The 27153-nt window shown below is 40.7% G+C and overlaps 2 protein-coding genes across 5 annotated transcripts in view; one reads left to right on the forward strand and one right to left on the reverse strand.

Annotated features, from left to right (window-relative positions):
• On the forward strand, window positions 1–25033 carry LOC5502748 (receptor-type tyrosine-protein phosphatase alpha). Of its 4 annotated transcripts, XM_048725473.1 has the most exons (25): window positions 1–344; window positions 2679–2882; window positions 3359–3634; window positions 4037–4146; window positions 5526–5727; window positions 8724–8820; window positions 9171–9274; window positions 9357–9448; window positions 11013–11112; window positions 11328–11404; window positions 11655–11691; window positions 11972–12069; window positions 12721–12873; window positions 14302–14340; window positions 15640–15702; window positions 16266–16435; window positions 17074–17209; window positions 19035–19193; window positions 19679–19772; window positions 19897–19973; window positions 20391–20525; window positions 22550–22678; window positions 22880–23058; window positions 23611–23746; window positions 24016–25033. In XM_048725473.1, exons 1-25 carry the CDS (start codon window positions 194–196, stop codon window positions 24085–24087), a joined length of 3090 nt encoding a protein of 1029 aa, XP_048581430.1. In that variant the 5' UTR covers window positions 1–193; the 3' UTR covers window positions 24088–25033. The 4 variants fall into 4 exon arrangements, with proteins under 4 accessions (XP_048581430.1, XP_048581437.1, XP_048581435.1 ...); XM_048725480.1 differs by lacking the exon at window positions 15640–15702 and having other exon boundaries at window positions 2–344; XM_048725478.1 differs by lacking the exon at window positions 14302–14340 and having other exon boundaries at window positions 2–344.
• The window catches only part of LOC5502746 (vesicular inhibitory amino acid transporter), a 3371-nt gene continuing 1044 nt past the window's right edge, over window positions 24827–27153 (reverse strand). Inside the window, exon 2 of the mRNA XM_001623858.3 lies at window positions 24827–26983. Coding sequence (XP_001623908.2) covers window positions 25623–26945 — 1323 coding nt within the window. The 5' untranslated portion in view covers window positions 26946–26983 and the 3' untranslated portion in view covers window positions 24827–25622. The remainder of the gene's footprint in view (window positions 26984–27153) is intronic.

The following is a 27153-nucleotide window of genomic DNA, read 5'->3' on the forward strand; positions in this document are numbered from 1 at the left end:
GGTCACGTGACTTTCCCCGGGCGCCAGTCACTTCGACAACGATGGCGGCTACGGAAGGAAAGGGAGTAAAAATGTGCATCGGGAACTTGAATGGAAATTTTTGGTTTCAGCGTATGTTCTTCTGAGACCAAAGCAAAACCCAACTGAAGGGTCTAATCAGAAAATACTATGCCTTGACTGTGACAGACACAAGATGTGGCAAACCAGAAAAACCCGGCTCGGCGTTGTTGGCCAGTCTACAGGATTTCGAATGTGTCTTTCAAGAAGAAAGGCGTCGTATTTGTTGAAAATATTTTTCTTGGTTATCGTACTTTTTTACAAAGAAGTTAATCTAGCTGATGCAGGTAAGACTAATGCTATAAGCAAGGTTTTTCGGCGCTGTATTCATTAGACTATTGATAGTTTACGGTTATTATTGACTGTGAGGAAGTTGCTCGTTGGTCTCTTGTTATTAAAACATTTGATTTGTTTTGGTGGTGCTTTTGGGTGAATAAATTAAGCTTAGTGTATACTTACAAAGTCCAAAGCTTGAATGAGATATCCGGAAATAAGCGTAAACGAAGCTGGTGTTATCTGAGGGATTTTAAAGTGTGGACTTAAGGTCAAGATGGTCGGAAAGTGACATTTCTGACGTTGTCTCGAAATAGTTTATTAAGGAAGCACGGGTGGCCTAGTGTGTTAGCGCGTTGGCCTCTCACCGCTGTGGCCCAGGTTCGAATCCTGGCTCAAACTGGGGATTTTTTCCGGGTTTCTGCCTTGAATCGAATTTGTCACAAGTGAGTTGAAGTTATTCTCCCGTGTTTCCAGTCTTCTCGGATAAGGACACTAAACCGGAGGTCCCGTCTCTTCAAGCTGTACTACACTAAACCTGAACCGAAGGGACGTAAAAGAACCACTGGGGACGCAATAAACCCTCTGGCAGTGACCACCCCCAGTGACAGTGCTTGCTTAATGCCTCCTAGTATTAGCGAAAGCTACTTAGGAGTAATAATAAGATAAGATAAGCCAATTTACCTTTTTACTGATTGGAAAGCGACATCTGGCAATTGCTTTTATTAAATCGAATTACATGATTTTTTTACTTCATACTTCACACTAATTTAAATTTTTATTGTGTGTTATTCTCTAATAAGTATTAGTTTCTTGTAGTTTGGCTACTCTACTTCTATAATTATGTTAACTTCATAGTTTATCTTTATTTTTTTACACCGTGTTATTCAACGAGGATAATATCTCTCTATACATTTCGTTACATGGGTTTCTCTTCTTATGAATTTGTTTATTTTATGATGAAGCAATATGAATGTACTTAACTTTCCTGAGTTCACTAATTAGTCACCCCAAGTAAACTGTTACAATATATTCTTTTTGAGCTATAGCAGATGCATGAACATTGAAGGGCTAGTTCATGAAAAGCCGATTTGTGCTAACCCAGGGTTAAATTTTCCCTAACCCACAATTAAATTTTTACCCCCAGATTAGTTCTGTTCCAGAATCCCTGGTTAAGGCCCTGTCACACGTAGACTTTTCAGCTGCAACCTGTCTCGCAAAAAAATTGTTGCAGGTCACACGCGCCCTGTCACACATGAAGTTTTTCCTGCGACTTGAAACAATTTGTTGCAGAAAGTAGAAGAGCGTTCTACTTTTTGTGTGACTTTAAGAAATGCAAAACAAGTTGCAAAGGGGGTGTCACACGCAAAAAATGTGCGTGCGACCTGCAACAATTTTTTTGCGAGACAGGTCGCAAGAGAAAAAACGTACGTGTGACAGGGCCTTTAGTGCTAACTCTTGGTTAGTTAGAAGGTCAAATCTAACCCTGCCTGCTAGGTGGGTTAACTTGCTAACCTATGGTTTAGTTGGTGTAACAAAGGCCTCCCAAACTTTGTAGTAGAACTTATGTTTCATAAAATGAAGTTGCCCACAAAAGAGATGTTAAGATCAATGTAGGGATCAAATGTTCTAATATTTTGCGACCTTCATTTTTGCTGGGACAGACAGAAAGTTACATGAAATTTATACTTGAAATGAATCTGTCTCGCTAGTGCCACGCACCAACTCAAATCCTGCAAATGGCATTTTTGGCAATGAAAAGGAGGTCATTGCAGGCGATGCAGAAGGTGTTTTGGGGCTTCTCTGTGAAAATAAATTTGAGTTGCTCTCTATTGATCTACTGGGTATCCTGTGTGAGTTTTACTCGTCAAACCAGTTTTTCACTTGCTTAATTCAAGGTTAATAAATCAGGGGATAACTTGGCTTTAGGGAACCATAAGTTATCTGTAGGTTAGCTAACCTACAATAAGTGAATTTTAACCCGTGATTAGGCGCTGATCTAGGGTTTAGTTAATCGGCCTTTAAGGGACCAGCCTCAGCATTTTAATCCAAATAGGTGTAAATAGGCCACACTATTGGGGGGGGGGGGACGATACAGAAACTGAATATATTGGGGCACTTGCCCCCCTCCCCCTTCTATGGCCCTGCATTCAATACGAACACGTTCTTCCCATGTCAACCTGATAGGGATACTTGTTGTATTTTTACTTCTTAGGGGATAGGGATGCCTGACGGGCATAATAAATTACCATAAGGGGGATTGCCTATTTGTAGGAGCTATATGCAAGTTGATCAGATTGTAATTTTATGTGCATAACTTTATGTAATTCTCTTATGTCACTTTGTAGAATCTGTGGATTTAGGGGAGAAAGCAGTGTTGAATTGTTCGCTAGGAGCCTTCAACTTGACAAGAGCCGATAACAAGCCATTGCCTCAGAATAGCTACCAAGATGGCAGTCTGCTGCATATACCACATGCTCAGTGTAGCTCCTCAGGCACTTACGTTTGCAACAACACAAACTCCACAGCAAATACTCAACTCACTGTCAAAGGTAGGGTAGGGAAAGTTGATTGTCGTATAACTTATTTAACAGGACTGGAAACAAGAAGTTAATTTCTAGTTCAATCTTTGAGGTATATTCTCCTTATCTCTTCTTTTGAATAGGAAAGCCTATTAGAAAATACAACTAACCTAAACTTCCCATAAATGTGAAAAAGTTAAAACCGTCTACTGTCTTCTTCAGGTATACTTGGGTTTATTTCCAAGCTGTGAACGATATTTGGGCTGGTATTTTAATTTGATGACATCATCTATTTGAATCACTTTGCTTACCAGAATTTACAGTACTTAAGCAGTATGATGTAGATAATTGTTTCGTGCTTTTACTGTTATAAAAGATACTAGAAAAAAATATAAATATAGATCCCTTTTTATTAATGGTTTAAACTTTTGTTAAGTTCACAGCATGTGTGATCATTGCCCGTCTTACTGTAGTAAATAACAAATTTAATTTCTTATTGATTACAGGTCCACCAGGTGACATAGATATTACAATTCAGGATAAGACATCCAGCTCTGCATCTATCTCTTGGTCCATAACAAGTATTGGTTGTTGGAATGTGTCATATTCTATAAGATGGGAGATTTATAATGAACCTAACACGACAAATAGGAGTGTTGGTTATAGAACAAGTTACCGTCTCACTGACCTCAAGCCTTATAAAAAATATGCACTCTCCTTGAAAGCAATGAATAAAGATGGAGAAAAATGGAAAAATGATTTGTTCTGGACAGATATAGCTGGTGAGTTCTTGGTGGTCAAGATAAGGTGCCTGTTGTTGTATCAACAAGCTGGTTTGAAAAGATGGCCTTCCTTCCTTATAATCTTTTATGTTATCTGTTATGTTTTATAATTTTTAACTCCATGCTTTCACTTAATCCTCACTTCATGTGGGTATTCCTTGCTACGGAAAGCTTTGTTTTTGGTGCTCAAGGCCTTTGTTCTCTATTTAATTGTCTCGTTCTAAGGTCTTTGTTTTTGGCTTTTGTTCCATTGTGTTTTTGGTGCTGGTGCTCCGTAACACCAAGAAACTACCCTTCATGTGTTCTTTAAACCACTTCATAATAAACTACAACAGCTATGTTTATTTCCTTGTTAGATATCAGTGAATGTCATGAAGTTGATAAATGGGTTTAATTTTATAGCTCCATCTGAGCCATATGATGTAACTGCCTATCAGCACAATGCTGTTATTGTAGTGCGTTGGAAGAAGCCACATAATGAGAATGGCCCATTGGATCAATTAAGATATAAGGTAACTTACCATCAGATCAATAGATCAGTTAAGATATAAGGTAACTTACCATCAGATTAATAAAGATCAATTAAGATAGGGTAACTTACCATCGGATCAATAGATATATGGCAACTTACCTTCAGATCAATAGATCAATTAAGATATAAGGTGACTTACCATAAGATAAATTAAAATGTGAGGTACAGTAACTTATCATAAGATCAATTAAAATAAGGTAAATTATCCTACGATCAATTAAGATGTAAGGTGACTTACCATAAGATAAATTAAGATGTAATGTAACTTACCATAAGATCAATTAAGGTATGAGGTAACTTACTATCAGATCAATTAAGATGTAAGGTAACTAACCATAAGATCAATTAAGATGTAAGTTAACTTACCATCATATTAATTAAGACATAAGGTAACTTACCATAAAATCAATTAAGATATAAGGTTACTAACCATAAGATCAATTAAGATAAAAGGTAACTTACCATCAGATTAATTAAGATATAAGGTAACTAACCAGATCAATAAAGGTCTTGGTAAAGGTAAATTTGACACCACTGTTTGTTTTTGAGGTTTTTGAAAAACCTGTATCAGTAGTTCTTAAACTTTATTTTTGCAAAAAAGTTTTTTTACATAAATTACATTCTAAGACGGCTAAAATGGGCCTTTGCTGTTTCCTGTTGGCCGTGAATTCATGCCAAATCTTTGACTTTTCTAGTGTATTATTTTGAGGCGAGAACTCGAGCTTGTCGGGCGTAACCTTGAGACGGGTTTTAAGCTATCGCCTTCAAATTTTCGGGATCTGATAGATAATTATGTCATGTCATAAAGTGTGTGAGGAATTTACTGTTTCTAATAGTTTGAGGCCTCAAAACGTAAACACAGAATTAGCTATTGCAAAAATAAATCTATATATAGTTTGTACATGTAGTGAAAATTGCGGCCCAACAATATTTTTTCAAAAAGACACATCATTTATCTTTCCTGAGACCTTAATGTAAGTTAACTTACCATCAGATTAATTAAGAAATAAGGTAACTTACCATAAGATCAATTAAGATGTAAGTTAACTAGCCACCAGATTAGGATGTAAGGTACTGTAACTTACCATCAGATCAATTACTGGTAAAATAAGGTAACTTACCCTAAGATCAATCTGAAAGATCAAAGGTCATTTAATAAGCCTGTATATTTATTTATGCATGATTTTCACTGTTTTTGAGATTGCCAAAAACAAATAGTAATAAAAACACTCTGTGAAAGTGTCCCCCTATTCAGTTTATTACAGCCCTTTAAATGACTAGTGAAGATGCATGAATTGTAGAAGAGAGCACATATTTTCTGTAATGTCTATAATTTTCTATTGTTGTCTTTCTCTCCAGCTAGTTTATAAAAATACTGTTGTCAATGACTCCATCAGAGATGAGGTCAACATCAGCACCCCTAGTTATAACCTGAGTAATGTGCTACCAGGCACTACATACCAGATCAGTGTGCAGGCCTGTAACTCTGCAGGGTGTAGTGAAAGCAGCAGGGCTGTTAATGTGACAACTGACAAAAAAGGGGATAACAACAGTAGTGGAGGTAGGTCATCATGTTGCTTTAGGACCTCTTCTATCCGCACATATAGTATCCTGATCCCGGGGCTGGTTCTTCCCATGTCGACTTGATAGGGATGCTTGTCATATTTATTAGGGGTCAAAATCGTACCTCAGGAATTTTTTAGGCGTGTCCAAGACAAATTAAGATTTTCTCTTAAAAATGGTATTTTTTTGGGCCTCTGATGTATTTTTAGGGTAGCAATTTTTTGGTCATGCTCTTGTAGCATCTACGGCGACGATAATCGTTTTCTGTGACGTCACAGTATTAGCAGGAAGACCTATAATAGTCTCTGATTGGCCACTCAAAAAGTTTTATCAATATTATGATTGGCTCAGATCAGAAGTTGAAATTATAGGTTCCCGCTGTTTCAGGTATGAGTTTATCAAGGGGTTCAAATATGGAGAAAAACACTACAACTCTACCACCTATTCGCGATAAATCTGTCCTAAGTTCAGCCTTAGAAGATTGTGTCAATGTTATTTGGGATCGAGAAACCACAAAAAAGGCTATCTCTGTTTTTCTGAATGATGATGTTGTTGATGTCTTTGTGAGCCTTCTTACTGGCTACATTTACAAGGAATTCTGTTATTTTTAGTTATTTTCCAAAGTTATATTCAAAGAGGCTAGGTTTTCTTTACCAAATTCGGCAACCCCTGCATATGTATATGCACTTGTTGTTTACACAGAAATCTAAAAGCTCAAGTTCACTTTGAATGCTGAAAGTCGAGGAGCTCTTGCTATCCACGAGATACCGTTCATAACCTTTCTCAATTACCCTCTTACAAAGAATGCAGGTATACATTAGCAGAATTAAGGTGGCGCACCGAGGTTGTTTTGACTAAACAGCTTATATACTTTGTTCCCTACAGAAGACTCATTTTCCTTTTCAACATTTTTCCTTTTTCCTTTTCAACATTTTAGCGCAACCCGCTCATCTTCCAAACTTTTACCCGACTCTATTGGTAAAATAGGCCTTACCGAAAGTACTTGCTTGATGTAGTTATATGTCGAACCTGCGTTTATGAGAAATTAGAATCAAAAGTTGAGTAACTGAACGCGCTTCAAACGAAGCCCACGCTAGTGTCACACATGGTAATCAACGATAGCTGTCTTGTTTGTTTCACATGTGACAAAGTTGCACGAGTGGAACTGAGATCCCGGGTTGTGCATTTCATACAGATATCTCTATTCTGTGAGAACGCTTACTGTGAAGATGTGAACGCTGAAAGAAACACTCTATACAGTCTAAAGTACGGAAGAATATAAAAAAAACTGCTACGGGTATATATTTTGAAGAAGAAATTTGTCAATCTATGAAAAACTATAGATACGAATCATATCTCACTGAAAAAAAAACCCATGCACAGCTTAAAAGAATAATTTATTCAAATTTATTACAATTTTGTCACGGAACATGATTATCCTCAGCGATGCGTAGACGCTGAATATGACACGTAGGCTATGGCCATGCAGGTACTTTGTAGGATAGGGGTATATTCGAATTTCTTGACAAGCATCCCTATCACTTTTACCCTGAGCCCCCCCCCCCCACCCCCCGATTCTGATACTTCTGTTAACCTTAATCTTTTTACCGTACATGTACCTAAAGATTAGAAGTAAAATATTTTTCTACATTCAATTTTTTTAAAGAAAGTGTAAATTGGTACACATTTTATCCCTACACACTTAGTAAAGCCCGTGGGATAGACTCTCCCTTCAAGTCACGTTCATCTGTAATCATCACATTATATTCCCCCTCTTCATCCCCCGAGCCTCCTACTTACACATCTTACTTTGAGACACATGCTTGCATATGGGCAAAGGGTGATGTTGTTGTATGCAATACGTAACATTTTAGTTTACAAATAAACAGCTATTAATGGTGACTTTGATGTTCAGAAGACAATTTCCGTTCAAGACATGTATATTGTATGTATTCAGTAAACAGCTTCTTGGAATTACCATAATTACTCTGTAACCACATAAAATGTTTTGATTATTCATACTTTGTGGCTAGCTTGGGAGACAATTATTCATTAGTGTTTTAATAATTAATCACAACATTTGGAATCCCATTAATGATTGTTGTATTTAAAAGCACTGTAATTGGAGCGGCTTATTCGCCACTCACCAAAAGAAAGTGAAAAATACTATCAGTTACTTGTCTGAAAATGAAAGTAGAAAGCACAACATTTGAATGAACTGCATGAAGTTACTGGATATCTGTCTCTGATTTCCAACAGAAAAAGGTTTGTTATTACATGTTAAATGAAATACATTTTTATTTCATATCAAAGAGGTTATTTTTATTTTTATTTTTAGTAATTCCTTTTTTGTTTTATTTACTAAGATGTATGGTGTTTCAGGAATTTTTTTTCAGTAGATTCTAATTCCAGATATTCTCAAGGAGTTTCTGGACCTGTCATATCATCCAATGTAATTTTTTTTAAATAAAAAGGATTGCAGAATCCCTTTTAAAAATGATTTGAACTTTCAGAATATTTTTCTATGCTTAATATGAAAGTGAAAAGAGAAAATAAATCAAACTAAATTGTTAAGCCATATATTATTTTTGATCAGCTTTTTTTAAATGCAAATGAACTTTGTAGGATGCAAGAAATAGTTGCTATTAACATATAGTTGTTATATAAGGAAATATTCTTATACACCCCTCATATGTCAATAACAGCTATAACATTCCTGGGCACACTATGTGTTCCCCCCCCCCTCACCACCTCGTTAGCTTGAGGGGTGGATCTAGAAGTTCCAGAAAGGGATGGGGGGGTGGGGTGGGGGGAGCAAGGGCTTCAAGAAAGGTGGGAGGGACCAATTTGTTGTTCTTGTATGGGTTTATTTATACTTCCTGTTATTTTAAAGCGAAATATCTGAAATTAGGGGGCTGAGGCCTGCTGAGTGGTCTGCCCCATTTTTTCTTTAATTTTCTCTTTCATTATACTTCTTTTTCCACCCCATTTTAGGAAAGGGTAATGGAGATGATAGCTTCCCAAGCATTGCTGTGGTTGTCATCAGTATCATACTAGTTGCTGTTGTTATATGTGTTGTTCTTTTTCTAAGGTAAGGTCTCAATTAAAGAACTAGTCGTGTTTCATTTGAAAGAGATTTTTTACATAAACCTTTTCCTTTTCAAGCTTCGGACTTTCTTTATTTATTTCCTATTCTGTCAAACATTTCTTTTCCATTTCATCCATTATTTCATTGTTTCATTCATCATTTCATCCATTATTTCATTCCTATCCCATCCATTATTTCATCCCTTTCCATTCATTATTTCAATCCTATTCCATCCATATTTTTTTCCCATTCCATCAATTCATTCCATTTCTTTTCCATCATTGCTTTCATATTCCATCCATTATTTCATTCCTTTTCCACCCATCATTTCATTACTATTCTTTCCATTTCAGGCATTACTACCATTGCAAGATGCCACTGAGAGGGTTTTTTAGTTTCGAGGATGCAATACAACAGCATTCATCCCAAAGGATAGGCAGCTACAGGAGAACTAGCGGTACTGCATTAAGCCCATCTTTTGCTTTATGTCTAGAACTTGCTATAGAGAATGTGTTTACATGTTTTATTATTGGTTACAGATAAGCACGAACCTATCCCTTATGAAGCATTTAGAAGTCATGTAAAACACTTGCATGCAGATTGTGATTATAAGTTCTTTATGGAGTTTGAGGTGGGTGAATGGTGAAATATTTTACCCTTGAATATATATATTAATGGTCTGTGCCTATTGTACCAGGTCTGTACCTATTGTACCAGGTCTGTACCTGTTGTACCAGATCTGTACCTATTGTACCAGGTCTGTACCTAGTGTACCTATTGTACCAGGTCTGTACCTATTGTACCAGGTCTGTACCTAGTGTACCTATTGTACCAGGTCTGTACCTAGTGTACCAGGTCTGTACCTAGTGTACCTATTGTACCAGGTCTGTACCTAGTGTACCAGGTCTGTACCTAGTGTACCAGGTCTGTACCTAGTGTACCAGGTCTGTACCTAGTGTACCAGGTCTGTACCTAGTGTACCAGGTCTGTACCTAGTGTACCTATTGTACCAGGTCTGTACCTATTGTACCAGGTCTGTACCTAGTTTACCTATTGTACCAGGTCTGTACCTAGTGTACCAGGTCTGTACCTAGTGTACCAGGTCTGTACCTAGTGTACCTATTGTACCAGGTCTGTACCTAGTGTACCAGGTCTGTACCTAGTGTACCAGGTCTGTACCTAGTGTACCAGGTCTGTACCTATTGTACCAGGTCTGTACCTAGTATACCAGGTCTGTACCTAGTGTACCAGGTCTGTACCTAGTGTACCAGGTCTGTACCTAGTGTACCAGGTCTGTGCCTATTGTACCAGGTCTGTACCTAGTGTACCAGGTCTGTACCTATTGTACCAGGTCTGTACCTAGTGTACCAGGTCTGTACCTATTGTACCAGGTCTGTACCTATTGTACCAGGTCTGTACCTAGTGTACCAGGTCTGTACCTATTGTACTCTACCTATTGTACCAGGTCTGTACATATTGTACCTAGTGTACCAGGTCTGTACCTAGTGTACCAGGTCTGTACCTATTGTAATCTACCTTTTGTACCAGGTCTGTACATATTGTACCTAGTGTACCAGGTCTGTACCTATTGTACTCTACCTATTGTACCAGGTCTGTACATATTGTACCTAGTGTACCAGGTCTGTACCTAGTGTACCAGGTCTGTACCTATTGTACCAGGTATGTACCTAGTGTACCTATTGTACCAGGTCTGTACCTAGTGTACCAGGTCTGTACCTAGTGTACCAGGTCTGTACCTATTGTACCAGGTCTGTACCTAGTGTACCAGGTCTGTACCTAGTGTACCAGGTCTGTACCTAGTGTACCAGGTCTGTACCTAGTGTACCAGGTCTGTACCTATTGTACCAGGTCTGTGCCTATTGTACCAGGTCTGTACCTATTGTACCAGGTCTGTACCTAGTGTACCAGGTCTGTACCTATTGTACCAGGTCTGTACCTATTGTACTGTACCTAGTGTACCAGGTCTGTACCTAGTGTACCAGGTCTGTACCTAGTGTACCAGGTCTGTACCTATTGTACCTAGTGTACCAGGTCTGTACCTATTGTACCAGGTCTGTTTATACCTTATTGTTCCAGGTCTGTTTATACCTTATTGTACCAGGTCTGTTTATACCTTATTGTACAAGGACCTTGATTTGCAATGAAACCCCAAATAACCCTTTTATTTTTTACAGGCCTTACAGGGTGTGCATGAGAAGAATAAAAGGTTGACCTGGGTGCAGTCCCAGAAACCAGAGAATCAGATGAAAAATCGCTTTGCAAATGTTGTAGCCTGTAAGTAATAAATTATTTACAAAGGTTCTATCAGATTAAAAAAAAACATGTGCACACAAAATCAGAATATTGTCATTAAGATGATCTTTAAGAAATTGAAAAAGACAGTGCATTTTCCAAGAGTAAAATGTGTGTCTTCTGCAGGTGATCACTAAGATTAAATTTATGAAGAGCCTGTGTGCTTCGCTAAAGTAAATTGTTGTCTTGTGTTGCAGATGATCACTCAAGAGTAGTGCTATCCTTGACAGAGAACGACCAGTCATCTCACTATATAAATGCTAACTATGTTGATGTAAGTACTGACACACAAACTATGTTGAAGTAAGTACTGACACACAAACTATGTTGAAGTAAGTACTGACACACAAACTATGTTGAAGTAAGTACTGACACACAAACTATGTTGAAGTAAGTACTAACACACAAACTATGTTGATGTAATGATGTTGCTTCATGTGTGATAAATGGTGGAGCATATGAAGCATTTGTTGTAACATATTTTTGAGAAAGATTAATGGAGGGACATTCTTTTATATTTTCAGACATACAATGCAATGAATGCCTATATAGCAACCCAAGGTGTGATATTCTTCTTTATTTGTTCTTGTATCCTTCGTATTATTCCATAATATGATAACCCAAGGGGGTGCTAAAATTCAATGCAGGATGCTTGTTGTCTCGAAAAAAAAGCTAAATCATTAAAGAACACTAAAAAAAACGAAACAAAGAACAACTCAAACCAATAATGTGTCTTTTGTTGTTCTTAATAAAAATGAGTAGTTCTTATAGCAGCTGTAGAGTTGTTCATAAAACCTGCATAATACAAGTCCACCTAATCATGTCCTCTATTCCTCCTCAGGTCCACTTGCTAAAACTATCAGTGATTTTTGGAGGATGATTTGGGAACAGAACTGCCGTGTTATTGTGATGATAACAAACATTATAGAGAAAGGAAGGGTGAGTTGCCTATAGATACTCTGTAGAGGTCATCAGGACAATCGTCAGAGCAACCAATAGATTAAACCTTTTTATTTATTTTTTTAATTTATTTATTCAATTTCCACCAGTTATACTGGTGCAGGTACAACAGAGCTAGGCTCCAAATAAAGTACCCCCTTGAGTGTATTGTTAGTAAGCATTTTAAGCACTGTCACTGGGGTTGGTCACTGCCAGAGGGTTTATTTGGTCCCCAGTGGTTCTTTTATGTCCCTTCGGTTCCGGTTAGTGCAGTGCAGCTGGAAGAAACGGGACCTCCGGTTTAGTGTCCTTATCTGAGAAGACTGGAAACACGAGAGAATAACTTCAACTCATTTGTGACACAAATTTGAATCAGCCAGGAACCCGGAAAAATTCCCCAGTAAGGATTTGAACCTGGGCCACAGCGGTGAGAGGATGAGGCGCTAACATATTAGGGCACCTGTGCTTACGTAGTGTATATGCAAATGCAATAAAGAGAATGGGAAAGTGAAACTACTCTTGTTAAAAACATACCATTTCCATCTTGTGATGAATTACCTCCCCTATTTTTAGTGCCTACAGCCCATAAATTCAAGGCCTTGGTTTGTTTGCCTGGTTAATATATTTTTTGACACACTTATTTTTTCATAGCATAAATGTGCCATGTATTGGCCAACAAAGAACAGAAAAACAGAGAATCATGGACCTCTCACTATCACCTTTGTTCAGGAGGAGACATTTGCATATTACAGCATCCGCACATTTGAGATAAAGCCCAACAAAGACGGGACGCATTACACTCAAGTGAGTAACAGATTGTAATCTTGATGAGGGTTTCTTATATTCACTAATAATATTATGCAGTACTGGAGCAGGCCTCGAAATATTGGATGGCACGATACAGAAACATTAAATATTGGGGGCACAGCCACGCCCCTACTTGTCATTCCCTTATAATTTTAAAAAATATTGTGGGAGCATGTGTCCCCTGTGCCCCACCCCCTGCTACGGCCCTGTGCCCCACCCCCTGCTATGGCCCTGTGCCCCACCCCCTGCTACGGCCCAGTGCCCCACCCCCTGCTACGGCCCTGTGCCCCACCCCCTGCTACGGCCCTGTGCCCCACCCCCTGCTATGGCCCTGTGCCCCACCCCCTGCTACGGCCTTGTGCCCCACCCCCTGCTACGGCCTTGTGCCCCACCCCCTGCTACGGCCCTGTGCCCCACCCCCTGCTACGGCCTTGTGCCCCACCCCCTGCTACGGCCTTGTGCCCAACCCCCTGCTACGGCCCTGTGCCCCACCCCCTGCTACGGCCCTGTGCCCCACCCCCTGCTACGGCCCTGTGCCCCACCCCCTGCTACGGCCCTGTGCCCCACCCCCTGCTACGGCCCTGTGCCCCACCCCCTGCTACGGCCCTGTGCCCCACCCCCTGCTACGGCCCTGTGCCCCACCCCCTGCTACGGCCCTGTGCCCCACCCCCTGCTACGGCCCTGTTATGTGGTCCATTTCTTGGAGATATATAAGTTATAAGATATATAACTCTTTGATGATATTACTATTTGGTCTTGTAGCAAATTCAGAAGGTTAACAAGTCTTGTCAACCTGAGAAAAAAATCCAATTTATACTAATATATAAATTATAGGAAAACATACCTCGTCCTTGTCCTGATTTTCAGTGCTGTTTAGGGGCACAATAGTTTTATTTCACATATCATTAGCTATCATTTAAGTAATAACGTTTTTAAATAACTCGCATACTGTACATTTCATGTTAATACTCCAAGACCAAGAGTGATATTAAAAGTACCCTCAAATTGCACTATGAATTACAAATTAACCATATGATGTAGTTTTAAAATTTCTTAAATAAAAAATAAACATGGCACTACTAAAAAGTTATGCAATATACTCAATGAATTTTGCATAAAACAAATGAAATCTGCCAATATTTTGGCAGTCCAGAAATTATTTTGTTTTACAGGCACTCAAAAGTTTTGCCTAAGCAAAAGTAAACTGCCAGAAAGAAAAGAAAGCACATTGATTACTAAATATTGGTAGTGGAAGTACAGCTGCACTTCCATCTTTCTTCCTCATAACCATTGCTTTGATATTTTTAATAAAGTCCACTGAATGCTCACTGGATGGATTTAAAACTACAGACTGTATAAACTGCCCCTTGTAGGTGTAACTGATATGTTAGCAAGCAACACTGATATTCTCCTCTCTGTCTAAAGTTTAAGTTCCCAGGTTCAGCTAACACCAGCAAAAACATGGTAAGCTATGATAAATTGTGATTCTTGATTATATAATAAAGTGGGAAAGATTTGAGGCATAACTAGAAACTACAAAATTCATTCAAATTCTATGAAATAAATGCTATAAATACTGTAAACATATCTGAATTCTAAAAAAAATAACCGATGATATTGATCCACTGAAAGATGAGAAAGCAAGCTAAAATCCCATTGGTTAATAAATGAAATAAGCAGCATTGTATGTACACAAATGTGTGTCAGTGTCTTCTACAGAATACTTTTATGCAGTCAATCGCTGCAATAAACATGTTTGAAACTTTAGCCACCCATTCCACTAACATTTCTTACAAACAGTATTGTATTGAACACAACTAAAAGGCATTTCTTGGTACTATTGCCATCTATATACAAACCTGATACACATCATTAAAGTTCTCAACCCCCCCCCCCCCCCAGTAACTGCTATGTACTGTCAGTTCACATAGGTGGCAGACAAGGAGAACTAAGAGGAGCGCCACCCTCTCCCCCCCAGTAACTGCTATGTACTTTCAGTACATAGGTGGCAGACAAGGAGAACTAAGAGGAGCGCCACCCTTCCCCCCCAGTAACTGCTATGTACTTTCAGTACACATAGGTGGCAGACAAGGAGAACTAGGAGGAGCGCCACCCTCCCTCTCCCCAGTAACTGCTATGTACTTTCACTACACATAGGTGGCAGACAAGGAGAACTAGGAGGAGCGCCTCCCCCCCCCCCCTCAGTAACTGCTATGTACTTTCACTACACATAGGTGGCAGACAAGGAGAACTAGGAGGAGCGCCACCCCCCCCCCCCTCTCAGTAACTGCTATGTACTTTCACTACACATTAGGTGGCAGACAAGGAGAACTAGGAGGAGCGCCACCCTCCCCCCCCCCCCCCTCAGTAACTGCTACGTACTTTAACTACACATAGGTGGCAGACAAGTAGAACTAGGAGGAGCGCCACCCTCCCCCCCCCTCAGTAACTGCTATGTACTTTCACTACACATTAGGTGGCAGACAAGGAGAACTAGGAGTAGCGCCACCCTCCCCCCCCCCTCCCCATTTTAGATTGTTGGTATATGGAAGAAATCAAGGGAAATGGATTTAATGAACCATTTTTCCCATAAAGTTTAAACATTTTTTTTTATAAATTCATAATGTTGAAATCAGGGGAGTATTTTTTACGCTGGTATAGTAGTATGTAGAACTTTTGGTTGCACAACTGGCCTTTGGTAATTACAACAACCTAAACTGTCACATTCAGTGCAATGTTTGTTTGTTTGCTTGTTAATTACAGTACATGCATGGCACCATGTTTGACTCGTCCGCCAGCACCAACATGCTTCTAGATGAAAGCTTAGTGAGTGTGTTAAAAAATAAATAAACTTGCTTATTCAGAACATTGATGCACAATATGACTGTAATTAACTGAGCTGTAATCATTGCATTGTTAAAATGATAAAAGCAATCTAACAATGATATGCTTAAACGCTAACAGACAGTTGATTAGAATGTGATTAATGATTATCATGCTGTAGTGAAGGGGCAATCTACTTAGATTAACTAAGGAACAAACGTCATTTCCTATCCATTTTCTGCTTCACTTGGTTATTTTGAAAATTACCTGTATTACCCTCACCTAATATTTCATTTCACGGCCTCTTTTAAAAGATCAAACATTTCTTCTCTGACGTTTGAGGTATATATCTGGACATGGGTCTGTCCTCATGCTTGTTTATTCTACCAAACCAACAGGTCACACAAGAGTTATCAACTTTTTATTTTGAAAATGTTTAACCTTCACCCTAATATTTCACCTCACCTCAGTCCCATTTTACTTACCATTCCTGATGATTGTTGGACCCATTAGATGATGAACTTAAGCCAGTCCTATTTCACTTACCATTCTGATGATACTATTAGGACCCTTTAGATGATGAAGTTAAGCCCATGATGGTAAAGCAGTTCCACTTCACCGGCTGGCCGGATCATGGGGCTCCTGAGCCAGGCTTTGAATTTCCAGTACTGGACCTAATCATGAAGTCAACAGCATGCGTGGTGCCTGGTACAGGTCCCTTAGTTGTCCACTGCAGGTAAAGACAGGAGGATTGCAGCCCTAGAAGCTAGATTAGGCTATTACTTTTTCTAGTGTATGCTATCCCAGCCATAGAGGCTAGATTGATGCATTACTCTTTTTAATGTATGGTATTTATCCCAGTGATAGAGGCTAGATTAGGCTATCACTCTCTCTATGGTATGGCATCTATCCAAGCCATAGAGGCTAGATTCATACATTACTCTTTCTTGTGTATGGTATCTACCAACTCGATGTAAAAACGTTGTTGGTCAATAAAGTAGATGCTATATCAGCCATAGAGGCTGTGTTAAGCTATTAATTTTTCTATTGTATGGAATCTATCCCAGCCATAGAGGCTAGATTAGGTAATACTTTTTTCTATTGTAAGGTGAATATTGAAGCCATAGACTAGATTAGGTAATACTTTTTTCTATTGTAAGGTGAATATTGAAGCCATAGGCTAGATTCCTCTTTCTATGGTATGGTATCTATCCCATTAATAGGCTAGATTACTTTTAACATTGGGAAGAGCAGTACCCCATATGTGATCTGTTTAAGATCTGATATTTGGCAGAGCAGTACCCATATTGTGTGATCTGTTTTAGTTCTGTTATTTGGCAGAGCAGTACACTCATATTGTGTGATCTGTTTCAGTGCTGGTGTAGGGCGGAGTGGTGCTTTCATAGTGATTGACAGCATGATAAAGCGTATCCATGACAATGGTGACCTTGACATCTTTAACTTCTTGGCACATATACGGAATCAGCGGAACCACTTGGTTCAAGAAGAGGTAAGTACATGCAATGTATAACACCTTGGATCTGGGGTGTTTGGCTTTGGGGGATTTTAAATCGCCTGATGAGTGGGCAACCATGAAATAGGCTTGTAGGGATGAATGTGTAGTTCCAGATAATATCCGTACCCCCCCCCCCCCCTATTAAGGGGGTCGGGGGTATGACCCCCCACCCCTCTGGAATTTCCAACCCCCTGGAAAAAAAATAAAAACAATAACTGTTAAGGAAAAAAAGCATTTTACCCCCCCTCCCCTCTGGAAATTGCTGGACGTTTGAACCCCCACCCCTCCGGAATTTCCAATCCCCTCAATGGGGGGGGGGTATACTGTAGATATTTTCTTGAACTACACAATATGTAGTTTGCATCTTTTTTCTACATGGGGTCATGTAGAAGCTATCAAAAGGTTTCACCACATTGGATTGATGCATCACAGACAAAACAATAATGGGAAACAAAATAAAAGAACCAATCCTGCCAATCCTGTTAGGCCTTATGAGCGGGCTTCTACGGTTCTGTACCACATACCCGAATGTACAATCAAACTACAGTCGAACCTCTATTAAGCGGTCATCCTCGGGACTTAGCTTAGTGACCGCTTAATAGAGGTTGACCGCTTAATAGAGGTTTCGCTATTTTCGCCCCTAAATTAGCGTAAATCGGGCTGTAATTATACGTAAGAACTTTTTATTATAATAAACAACAGTAACAATCATGTTAGCCCTAAAACGGGGCCTGGTGCATTCCAATTTGATCCAGAAATGTTTGAAACCGCCTAGTCAGTTTGTTTTTGCCTATACGGCTCTTGTGGCTTTGCCCAATTCTATGGGCATGAGCTACTTTCGCTGGCGTTATGTAAAGTGAGTGCCTTAAGGTTGATGTTACACGCGCCGTTTCCGTCGATATCCTTCATTAAGCGTTTGCGCGATTTTGGAAGTCGAATCAAAAACTCGCAGTGCGTTGCCGTACCCAAAAACTCACAAATCTGACCCAGTTGCATTCATTCGGGGATACCATGAATACATGACTGAGTGAGAACCAGCACTAGAAGATGTTTACAAACTTATGCGGGAACCAACTAACATAAAGGATCCGAATGCTGTTGCAACCGTAAGAGAAAAAGCCGACAAAACGGTGATGGATGGAGACGGTCACCCGAATACTCTAGTTGACGATTACGAAGTTATCAGGCATATTCCCAAACTGATGTCAACGTGGGTTACCAAATATCTCAAGAGACCTACGAACTGTGAGAAAGTCGTAGTCAAAGGGAAGTGGGTGAACAGAGGTGGTGGCTATGGACTCGAGGTTCCTTGTGAATACATATTTGAAGGTGACAGTTTTTCTTCTAGCTGGCTAAAGCGGAAATTGGTAATCGAGGAATTTGATGCGACTGATTCGCACAAGACCACACTAGTCTCACAAGACGATTAGCCATAGTAATTAGATTAGACAGTTAAAAAAAAAAGACGAAATATGACGTGCACTATCTGTTGTCATGCTGACAAATATTGATGACCGTTTAATAGAGGTGAAAAATAATGAAATCAACCAATTGGGACCCTCCTTTGGTGACCGCGTCCGCTTAATAGAGGTGACCGCTCAATAGAGGTCAAATTTACAGTAAACATAAGGGGGAAAATTCGGAACTTTGGTAAATGACCGTTGAATAGAGGGTGACCGCTCAATAGAGGGCCGCTTAATAGAGGTTCGACTGTATATGGGATGATAATCTCTTGAATTTCGTATTGGCAACTTTATGGATATGATCTGTTATTACTTTATTTGATTTCTTTGTGTTTCTGTTCACATTCTCTCACCAGTGCCAGTATATCTTCATCCATGACACACTAGCAGAGTACATAGCATGCAACTTTGTGATCTCCTTGCCCATAAAAGCTCTCAAGGATCATGTGCGCATGATGAGGATGCCAATATCTATACAACCTCCAGTGAAAAGCAAACTAGACCTGGAATATGAGGTACTGTACTGTTCGTGTCTTATCACTTTTACACAGTGCTCACTTGTATTTAGTATCATATTAAGTGGGGTCTCAGGCATGCTCTCAGGCATGCTCTCAGGGGTGCCCTCAGGCACGTACCCAGAATTTGCGTGAGTGGGGTGCACAGTCATCGATGTCACATGGGAATAGGAGATTGTGCGATGATCCTTTAATAAGAAATTACCCCTTTTTTGCGGCCAAGAGGCAGGATTACCCTGCAAACCCCCTCCCTCCATGTGTACATCCTTGGCTCTTCTAATACCTTTATCAGCTAGAGTTGCATAATGTATGTTTATCTTCATGAAACAAGACTAGAATCAAAAATGAAATATTTCCAATCACTTTGAGCTTGCATCATTTATTATGCTGTAGTTGTAATTTAAACAACCAACTTTTTTTTTCAGACTGCAATTTAATACTCATCTTTTAACGTTAACAAAGTAAAAGTATTTTTGTCATTGCAGAGGATTCAGTCTATTAAAATCAAAGAATATAATCTTAAAGAAGTAAAAAAGCCCTGTAATATTACCAAGAACAGAAGTCACGAGGTCATACCAGGTGGGTTGTTTACAGATACCATAATCTCTGTAATGACCATCTATCATTTTTATATATAAACCTCATTTCTTTCCTTGGGTATTTGTTTTGTCCTAATAATTCCTTGTGGTCCTCTTTCTTTCAGTTGATAGCAGTCGAGTCAGGCTTTACCCTAGGCCGGGTGAGGAAGGCTCTGATTACATCAATGCAAGCTATATAGATGTAAGTGGGTGTGAGTTTAGAACATGCAAATTAATGAAAGTTATATAGATGTAAATGACATATCTAAATGACAAATGTAAACAGTCTATATAATTTAATTTGCCCTAATTCCTCTTGTATTTTCGAGTATGATGGAGATTTTTACAATGCATTTTTTTAATTAAACACAAATTATTTGTTTATCAAGCAGAAAAAGGAATATTTAAAGAACTTGAACATGCATGTTGTTCAAGAGGATTAACAGTGGTTCGCCATTATCTTTTTTAAACACTCGTCAATATTCAAGAGACAAGTTGATCAATCAGATGCCGTGTGGGCCCACAAAAACCGGTAGTCAAGTCTGCAGAGTCTGCAGTATTTATACTCTTGTTAACGAACACAACTTTTGGGTATTTTCATTGGCTTGTTTGTTTTCAGGGATTTACTCGTCGTGAGGCATTTATCGCTACCCAGCATCCATTGCAGAGCACCACGATGGATTACTGGCGGATGATCTGGCAGGAGAACTGCAGGAGTATTGTCATGCTGCTTTCTGAAAAAGAGTGGGATAAGGTAAGACATAATGCTTTCTTGGAAAGACTTGGGTAAGGTGTGCGGTCATACTTCTCTCTTGAAAACACTTGGGAAATGGCATTATGCTTCTCTCTCGGAAAGACTTAGGTAAGGTATGACGTCATGCTTCTCTCTTGGAAAGACTTGGATAAGGTAAGACAACGCTTCCTTGGAAAGACTTGGGTAAGGTGTGCGGTCATGCTTCTTTCTTGAAAACACTTGGGAAATGGCATTATGCTTCTCTCTCGGAAAGACTTAGGTAAGGTATGACGTCATGCTTCTCTCTTGGAAAGACTTGGATAAGGTAAGACATAATGCTTCCTTGGAAAGACTTGGGTAAGGTGTGCGGTCATACTTCTCTCTTGAAAACACTTGGGAAATGGCATTATGCTTCTCTCTAGGAAAGACTTAGGTAAGGTATGACGTCATGCTTCTCTCTTGGAAAGACTTGGGTTAGGTAAGACATAATGCTTCCTTGGAAAGACTTGGGTAAGGTGTGCGGTCATACTTCTCTCTTGAAAACACTTGGGAAATGGCATTATGCTTCTCTCTCGGAAAGACTTAGGTAAGGTATGACGTCATGCTTCTCTCTTGGAAAGACTTGGGTTAGGTAAGACATAATGCTTCCTTGGAAAGACTTGGGTAAGGTGTGCGGTCATACTTCTCTCTTGAAAACACTTGGGAAATGGCATTATGCTTCTCTCTCGGAAAGACTTAGGTAAGGTATGACGTCATGCTTCTCTCTTGGAAAGACTTGGGTTAGGTAAGACATAATGCTTCCTTGGAAAGACTTGGGTAAGGTGTGCGGTCATACTTCTCTCTTGAAAACACTTGGGAAATGGCATTATGCTTCTCTCTCGGAAAGACTAAGGTAAGGTATGACGTCATGCTTCTCTCTTGGAAAGACTTGGGTTAGGTATGACATCATGCTTCTCTCGGAAAAACTTGGGTAAGGTGTGCGGTCATGCTTCTTTCTTGGAAACACTTGGGAAATGGCATCATGCTTTTCTCGGAAAGACTTGGGTTAGGTATGACGTCATGCTTCTCTCTTGGAAAGACTTGGGTTAGGTATGACATCATGTTTCACTCGGGAAGACTTGGGTAAGGTATGACGTCATGCTTCTCTCGGGAAGACTTGGGTAAGGTATGGCGTCATGCTTCTCTCTTGGAAAGACTTGGGTAAGGTATGACGTCATGCTTCTCTCGGGAAGACTTGGGTAAGGTATGACATGCTTTTCTCGGGAAGACTTGGGTAAGGTATGACGTCATGCTTCTCTCGGAAAGACTTGGGTTCGGTATGACGTCATGCTTCTCTCGGAAAGACTTGGGTTCGGTATGACGTCATGCTTCTCTCGGGAAGACTTGGGTAAGGTATGACGTCATGCTTGTCTCTTGGAAAGACTTGGGTAAGGTATGACGTCATGCTTCTCTCGGGAAGACTTGGGTAAGGTATGACATGCTTTTCTCGGGAAGACTTGGGTAAGGTATGACGTCATGCTTCTCTCGGGAAGACTTGGGTTAGGTATGACATCATGCTTCTCTCGGGAAGACTTGGGTAAGGTATGACGTCATGCTTCTCTCTTGGAAAGACATGGGTTAGGTATGACGTCATGCTTCTCTCGGGAAGACTTGGGTAAGGTATGACGTCATGGTTCTCTCGGGAAGACTTGGGTAAGGTATGACGTCATGCTTCTCTCTTGGAAAGACTTGGGTGAGATGTGACATGCTTCTTTCTTGGAAAGACTTGTTTAAGGTATGACGTAATGCTTTTTTCTTTGAAAAACTTGGGTAAGATATGAGGTCATCCTTCTTTCTTGGAAGGACTTGGGTAAGGTATGATGTCATGCTTCTATCTTCGAATAACTTGGGTAAGGTATTGCATCATGCCTCTCTCTCTGAAAGACTTGGTTAGGTTTGATGCCATGCTGTTCTCGGAGGAGTTAACTGAGATTATCTCCTTGATGTGTCATGATCTACAGAAGAATCATAATTTTCTCTTGACATTGTGCTCTTTGTAATCACAGGACGTGTTCCCATCATACTTACCCGCCGTCCATGACACAGCGCATTTTGGCGATTATGAGGTCACCATGGAATCAGAGACGGCTAGGGGAGATTTCATAATTCGGGACCTCAAACTTATATCAACAAAGGTAGAGAGAAAGTAAAATACTGTTTAAAATATATGAGTGTCGTTCTTGTTTGTATTGTTAATGAAATGGTATCACGAACAAACGAGTTTTGGCTTGCCTCACCAAGTGGGATGTTTAGAATTTGATATATTTATCACGCTATGGAGCATCTAACTGTGACTCTCAAATGTAAATCTTTTCATTATTTTGGTTTGGTTTCAGGACCCTAGTGTGATCCGACAAATCCGGCACTTCCACTTCCTCCATTGGCCAGAGCATGGGCAGCCCTGGTCCGGACAGACTGTACTGCAACTCGTGAGCAAGGTGGAGGAGTGGGAGAGTGAAGTGGAGAAGAACTCGCACCAGTTCGACATCATCGGACCCATAGTCGTACACTGCAAGTACGTACAACACACAGGGGGTAGCAGTAAGGGTCTGTCCATTACTTGTGGTGGATGGTTGGGTCCTAGGGCTTTATAGGGGTACCAGGCGTGGAGGGGGATGGAGGGACCCTAGGGGGGTATAGGGGTACCAGGCGTGGAGGGGGATGGAGGGAACCTAGGGGATTATAGGGGCACCAGGCGTGGAGGGGGATAGAGGGACCCTAGGTGATTATAGGGGTATTAGGCGTGGAGGGGGATGGAGGGACCCTAGGGGGTATAGGGGCACCAGGCGTAAAGAGGGGTAGTGGGATCCTAGGGGATTATAGGGGTACCAGGCGTGGAAGGGGATGGAGGGACCCTAGGGGAGTATAGGGGTACCAGGCATGGAGAGGTGGTGATGGGATTCTAGGGTCTTATAGGGGTAACAGAAGTGGAGAAGGACAGTTGAATCCTCGGGGATTATAGGGGTACCAGGCGTCGAGGGGGATAGTTGAATCTTAGGGGATTATGTGTACCAGGAGTGGAGGGGGTGGCTGATATCTATATTGCAATGTTTCCTTTCCCTTCTAGTAATGGTATAGGCCGCACGGGCGTCTACTGCGCGCTTCACGCCCTCTGGCAGCAGATCGCTCAGGAAAAATTGGTGTCCGTGTATCAGACCGCTTGGCTGCAGGGCCACCAACGGCCGAAATTCTTACCCATCAAGGTACAAAGGATCTGACAATATTATTGCCACCATTTTAAAGTGCTGTAGTTTAATATTGAGGGCAGATATAGCGGACCATTCAACATATATTTTGACCAATCAGAGTTTGAGTTGAAAGCAAGAGGGATTGTGATTTTGAAAGTCGGAGGGGCGAGGGGGGGGGGTAAGTGTCCCCCCTGCCCTTCCCCGTCCGCCGCCCCTGTTCTATGTACTCTTTTCATTTCTCATCCCTTATCTCAAATGTACCAAATGTTCATGTTCAACCGCAGGCGCAGTACGAGATGTTGTACGACACTCTGATCGAGTATATTGACGCCGATTGCTCCCTTTACCTGGTCTAGGCGGGCCATGTTATCGGACACCTGTCGCGTCCGGGACGTGTCTCATGGATAGGAGTCATCTGATCGATCCCTTGAGACACACCCAAGATGTCGCCGGAAGTACAGCGTCATTTGGACGCCCTATGATGGGTGCTTTCTTTACAAACACGAAGATTGAGATATATTACGACCTAAAAGATGAAGATAGACCGTCGATATCAAAGCGAAAACCTGGACAAAAAGTAAATGATATTGTTACGTTGTAACGTTAGTGTTCAGGCTATTTCTATAAGTTTTTATATATACTTTTCGCCTGTGCTTTCCTAACCGCGAAGACAGACTACATGTAGGAGCAAGAGTAAAGAACATACTTATACCAATAATATTACAGTTTCACACGAAAAACAACTTTTCTCTTCCAAACCGTTTAGATCTTATGTGATACTAAAGACATACGAAAAGTCTACCAAAATAAGACTGAGGAAACATTCCGAAATTAAAGTTTAACATTGTCTTTACTCGGCTATCTTGGATCTATTGTTATACATGGGAGTCTGCGGCTTCAAAAGTGAGAACAGCTTTTAAAATGGTTTTTGTCTCATGCTTTCGAGGAGATCCATTTAGGGAAAATTAATGGACTACTTTTTGAAGGGCCCTTTTTGGTCGCTTAAATCTCCTTGAACCCGTTGGTAGATAGATGTTTTAATTAATTAGAATTAACGAGATAATGCCACGGTTCCACTCCAAGAAATAAAGCTTGGACATTTAAAACCATTCTTTATTTGTCTCAAATCTCGAAAGAAAAAAAAAAGGTTCTGCAAAATGCGATTGGTTCCATCTAGGAACTGCGGAAACTTCTATCTTATCAAATACATTTTTATTGACACATTCAATTAGAAAAATGTATTTAAGATTATTTGTAAATACGCTTAGACTATTATAATCAATAAAGAAACATTGTGGTGTGGTGAAGCCTCGAATTCGTGCGGTTAAATAGCCTCTTCAGTAGGTGTCTCAAAATGTTAGAAACCGAAAGCCAATCTAAAAGCCTTACGGGTTTCCTGTGGTCGAAAAGTTCCTTTGTTACTCGTCCTCAGCTTCTCGCGCTCGACACATCGCCACAGGAACCCCGAGCGCCTGTGTTTCTTTGCTGCTGTCTGGGCAAAAGTGGTGCCTGCGGAGGAAGCTACGGTGAAACCAATTTCTCAAGGATCCATGAATTGTGAAAATTCCGTTTCGTTGACTGGCTCAGAGCCATACATTACTTGTCCTTTAAACTGGTGCGCTGTGGTGGGGTGTAGTTTGCCAACATTTTTTCTGCCGATTTAGATATTGTCTTATCTGAGCCCACCAGGTTCTACATAAACAACTGTGGGTACAACGTCCAAAACGGGCCGCTGTGTAGATAAGGGTAGAACTGACAAAGATATATTATAAATCTTAACTGTATTTTAGCTATTAAAATTGACCCGTTTATTTTTTTATGAACCATTCTTTTATACTTGTACTTTTATACTGTACTAATATACTTTTATACTGTATTACTTGTACTACTATCATAAAAAAGCTTCCACGAAGTTTTTAGCGGAGGCGATCAGACTGGTGACGCCCACAGCAAGCGCCCAAATGATAATGGCATAGTTAATACCCGTTTGACAGTACGACAAGTGCTCGCCCTTGAGCTTCAGGTGGAAGTAGCACGGCAACAACAAGGTAATGGTAATATTACAAAAGCTTCCGATAATCACTACCAACAAGCGCAAGTGAGGAAGAGCGATGGCCGGGATTAGCGTTAGCAGAACAAGCCAAGCTTTCAGAACGTTGCAACTTGGCCACAAATGTGAAGGGTTCTTGGGGATAACGCACTTCTTGAAGACATCAAACAACACCAGTGCGTTGAACGGATACGCGCTCACGGCATTGGCGAATAGAAAAACGCCCATGACTACACGTAGCTTGCCGACCACCAACCTACCTGTGATAAGGTTCTCTAGGTTCTGGCGAAATGCAAAAAACGCGATGAGGGAGAACGTGAGCATGGTGAACTGGGATAGCGCGTAAGACAGTCCCAGAATTCGGTTGAACTTCGACCTGTCACTGAGGGTGGATTCTAAGGTTGGTAAGACCCCATGAGTTGATGTGACCGACGCGATTGTAAGCGACATAAGAACCCACTGAAAGTTCCAGATGTTGAGTTCTTCCATGGTCCACTTCTTGTGCTCGATCATCAAACCGCAGTAGTAGAGAACGGTCAGGAGGGCGACCAGGAGAAACACGACAGCCGTCAAACTTACCCAGGAAACTCGGGCCAAGGTCTTGAGGTACACCAGAGGCAGGCAGAGCAAAGCCGCGGCCACGGTCAACAATTCCTGAGTCACTGGGAAATTCGGCACAACGTGGAACAACGCATTCGCCCCAAAATGCAGAAAAAGACATAACGGTAGCACAAGTTGGATAACTTGCGTTACTGTCACCAGTATCCCGCCGTATTTAGGCCAAACGGCTTCTCCTATATCCTTGTATGTGTCTCTGACCCGCTTGTGGTTCTCCGTGTCGTACAAACATTCTATTAGGATCTTTCCCGTGTAGACACACACACACGGGACAAAAACGAGCGCTATGACCGCCATTACCCCTCCCTGCTGGATGAAGTAGGGTAACAGCAGGAGGCTGAATGCCGGCATGCGTGCGTTGACGAGGTTCACCATAGCAACTGACATTGAGCTCCGCCCCTCCTCCGAGTCGTCGCTCGGTTTGCCGTCGTGGGAGCATCGGTCGTCGTCGGAGCATCGCTCGTCGTCGGTGTAACGATCGTCGTCAGAGTATCGGTCTACTTGCGGGACTGATAGATAGGACTGGTTATTCGCTGGGTCTGACATGAAGTCGTTTTTTTGCGCCACTTTTGATTTCCCTATTTCTGAAATATAAAGAAAAAAAACACTCGCACACTGAAACAAACAGCGCACATATCCTTCATGCACAACCCAAGACGTCTACCGTATAAAATAAAATGAAGAGGGTCGAGTTATTTCTCGATTTCTACCGACCCGTACTTCAAGCAATCTCCTTGTCCTCTCGTCTTTTCAA

This window comes from Nematostella vectensis, chromosome 1 (genome assembly GCF_932526225.1).
Source record: "Nematostella vectensis chromosome 1, jaNemVect1.1, whole genome shotgun sequence".
NCBI classification, from domain to species: Eukaryota; Metazoa; Cnidaria; class Anthozoa; order Actiniaria; family Edwardsiidae; genus Nematostella; species Nematostella vectensis.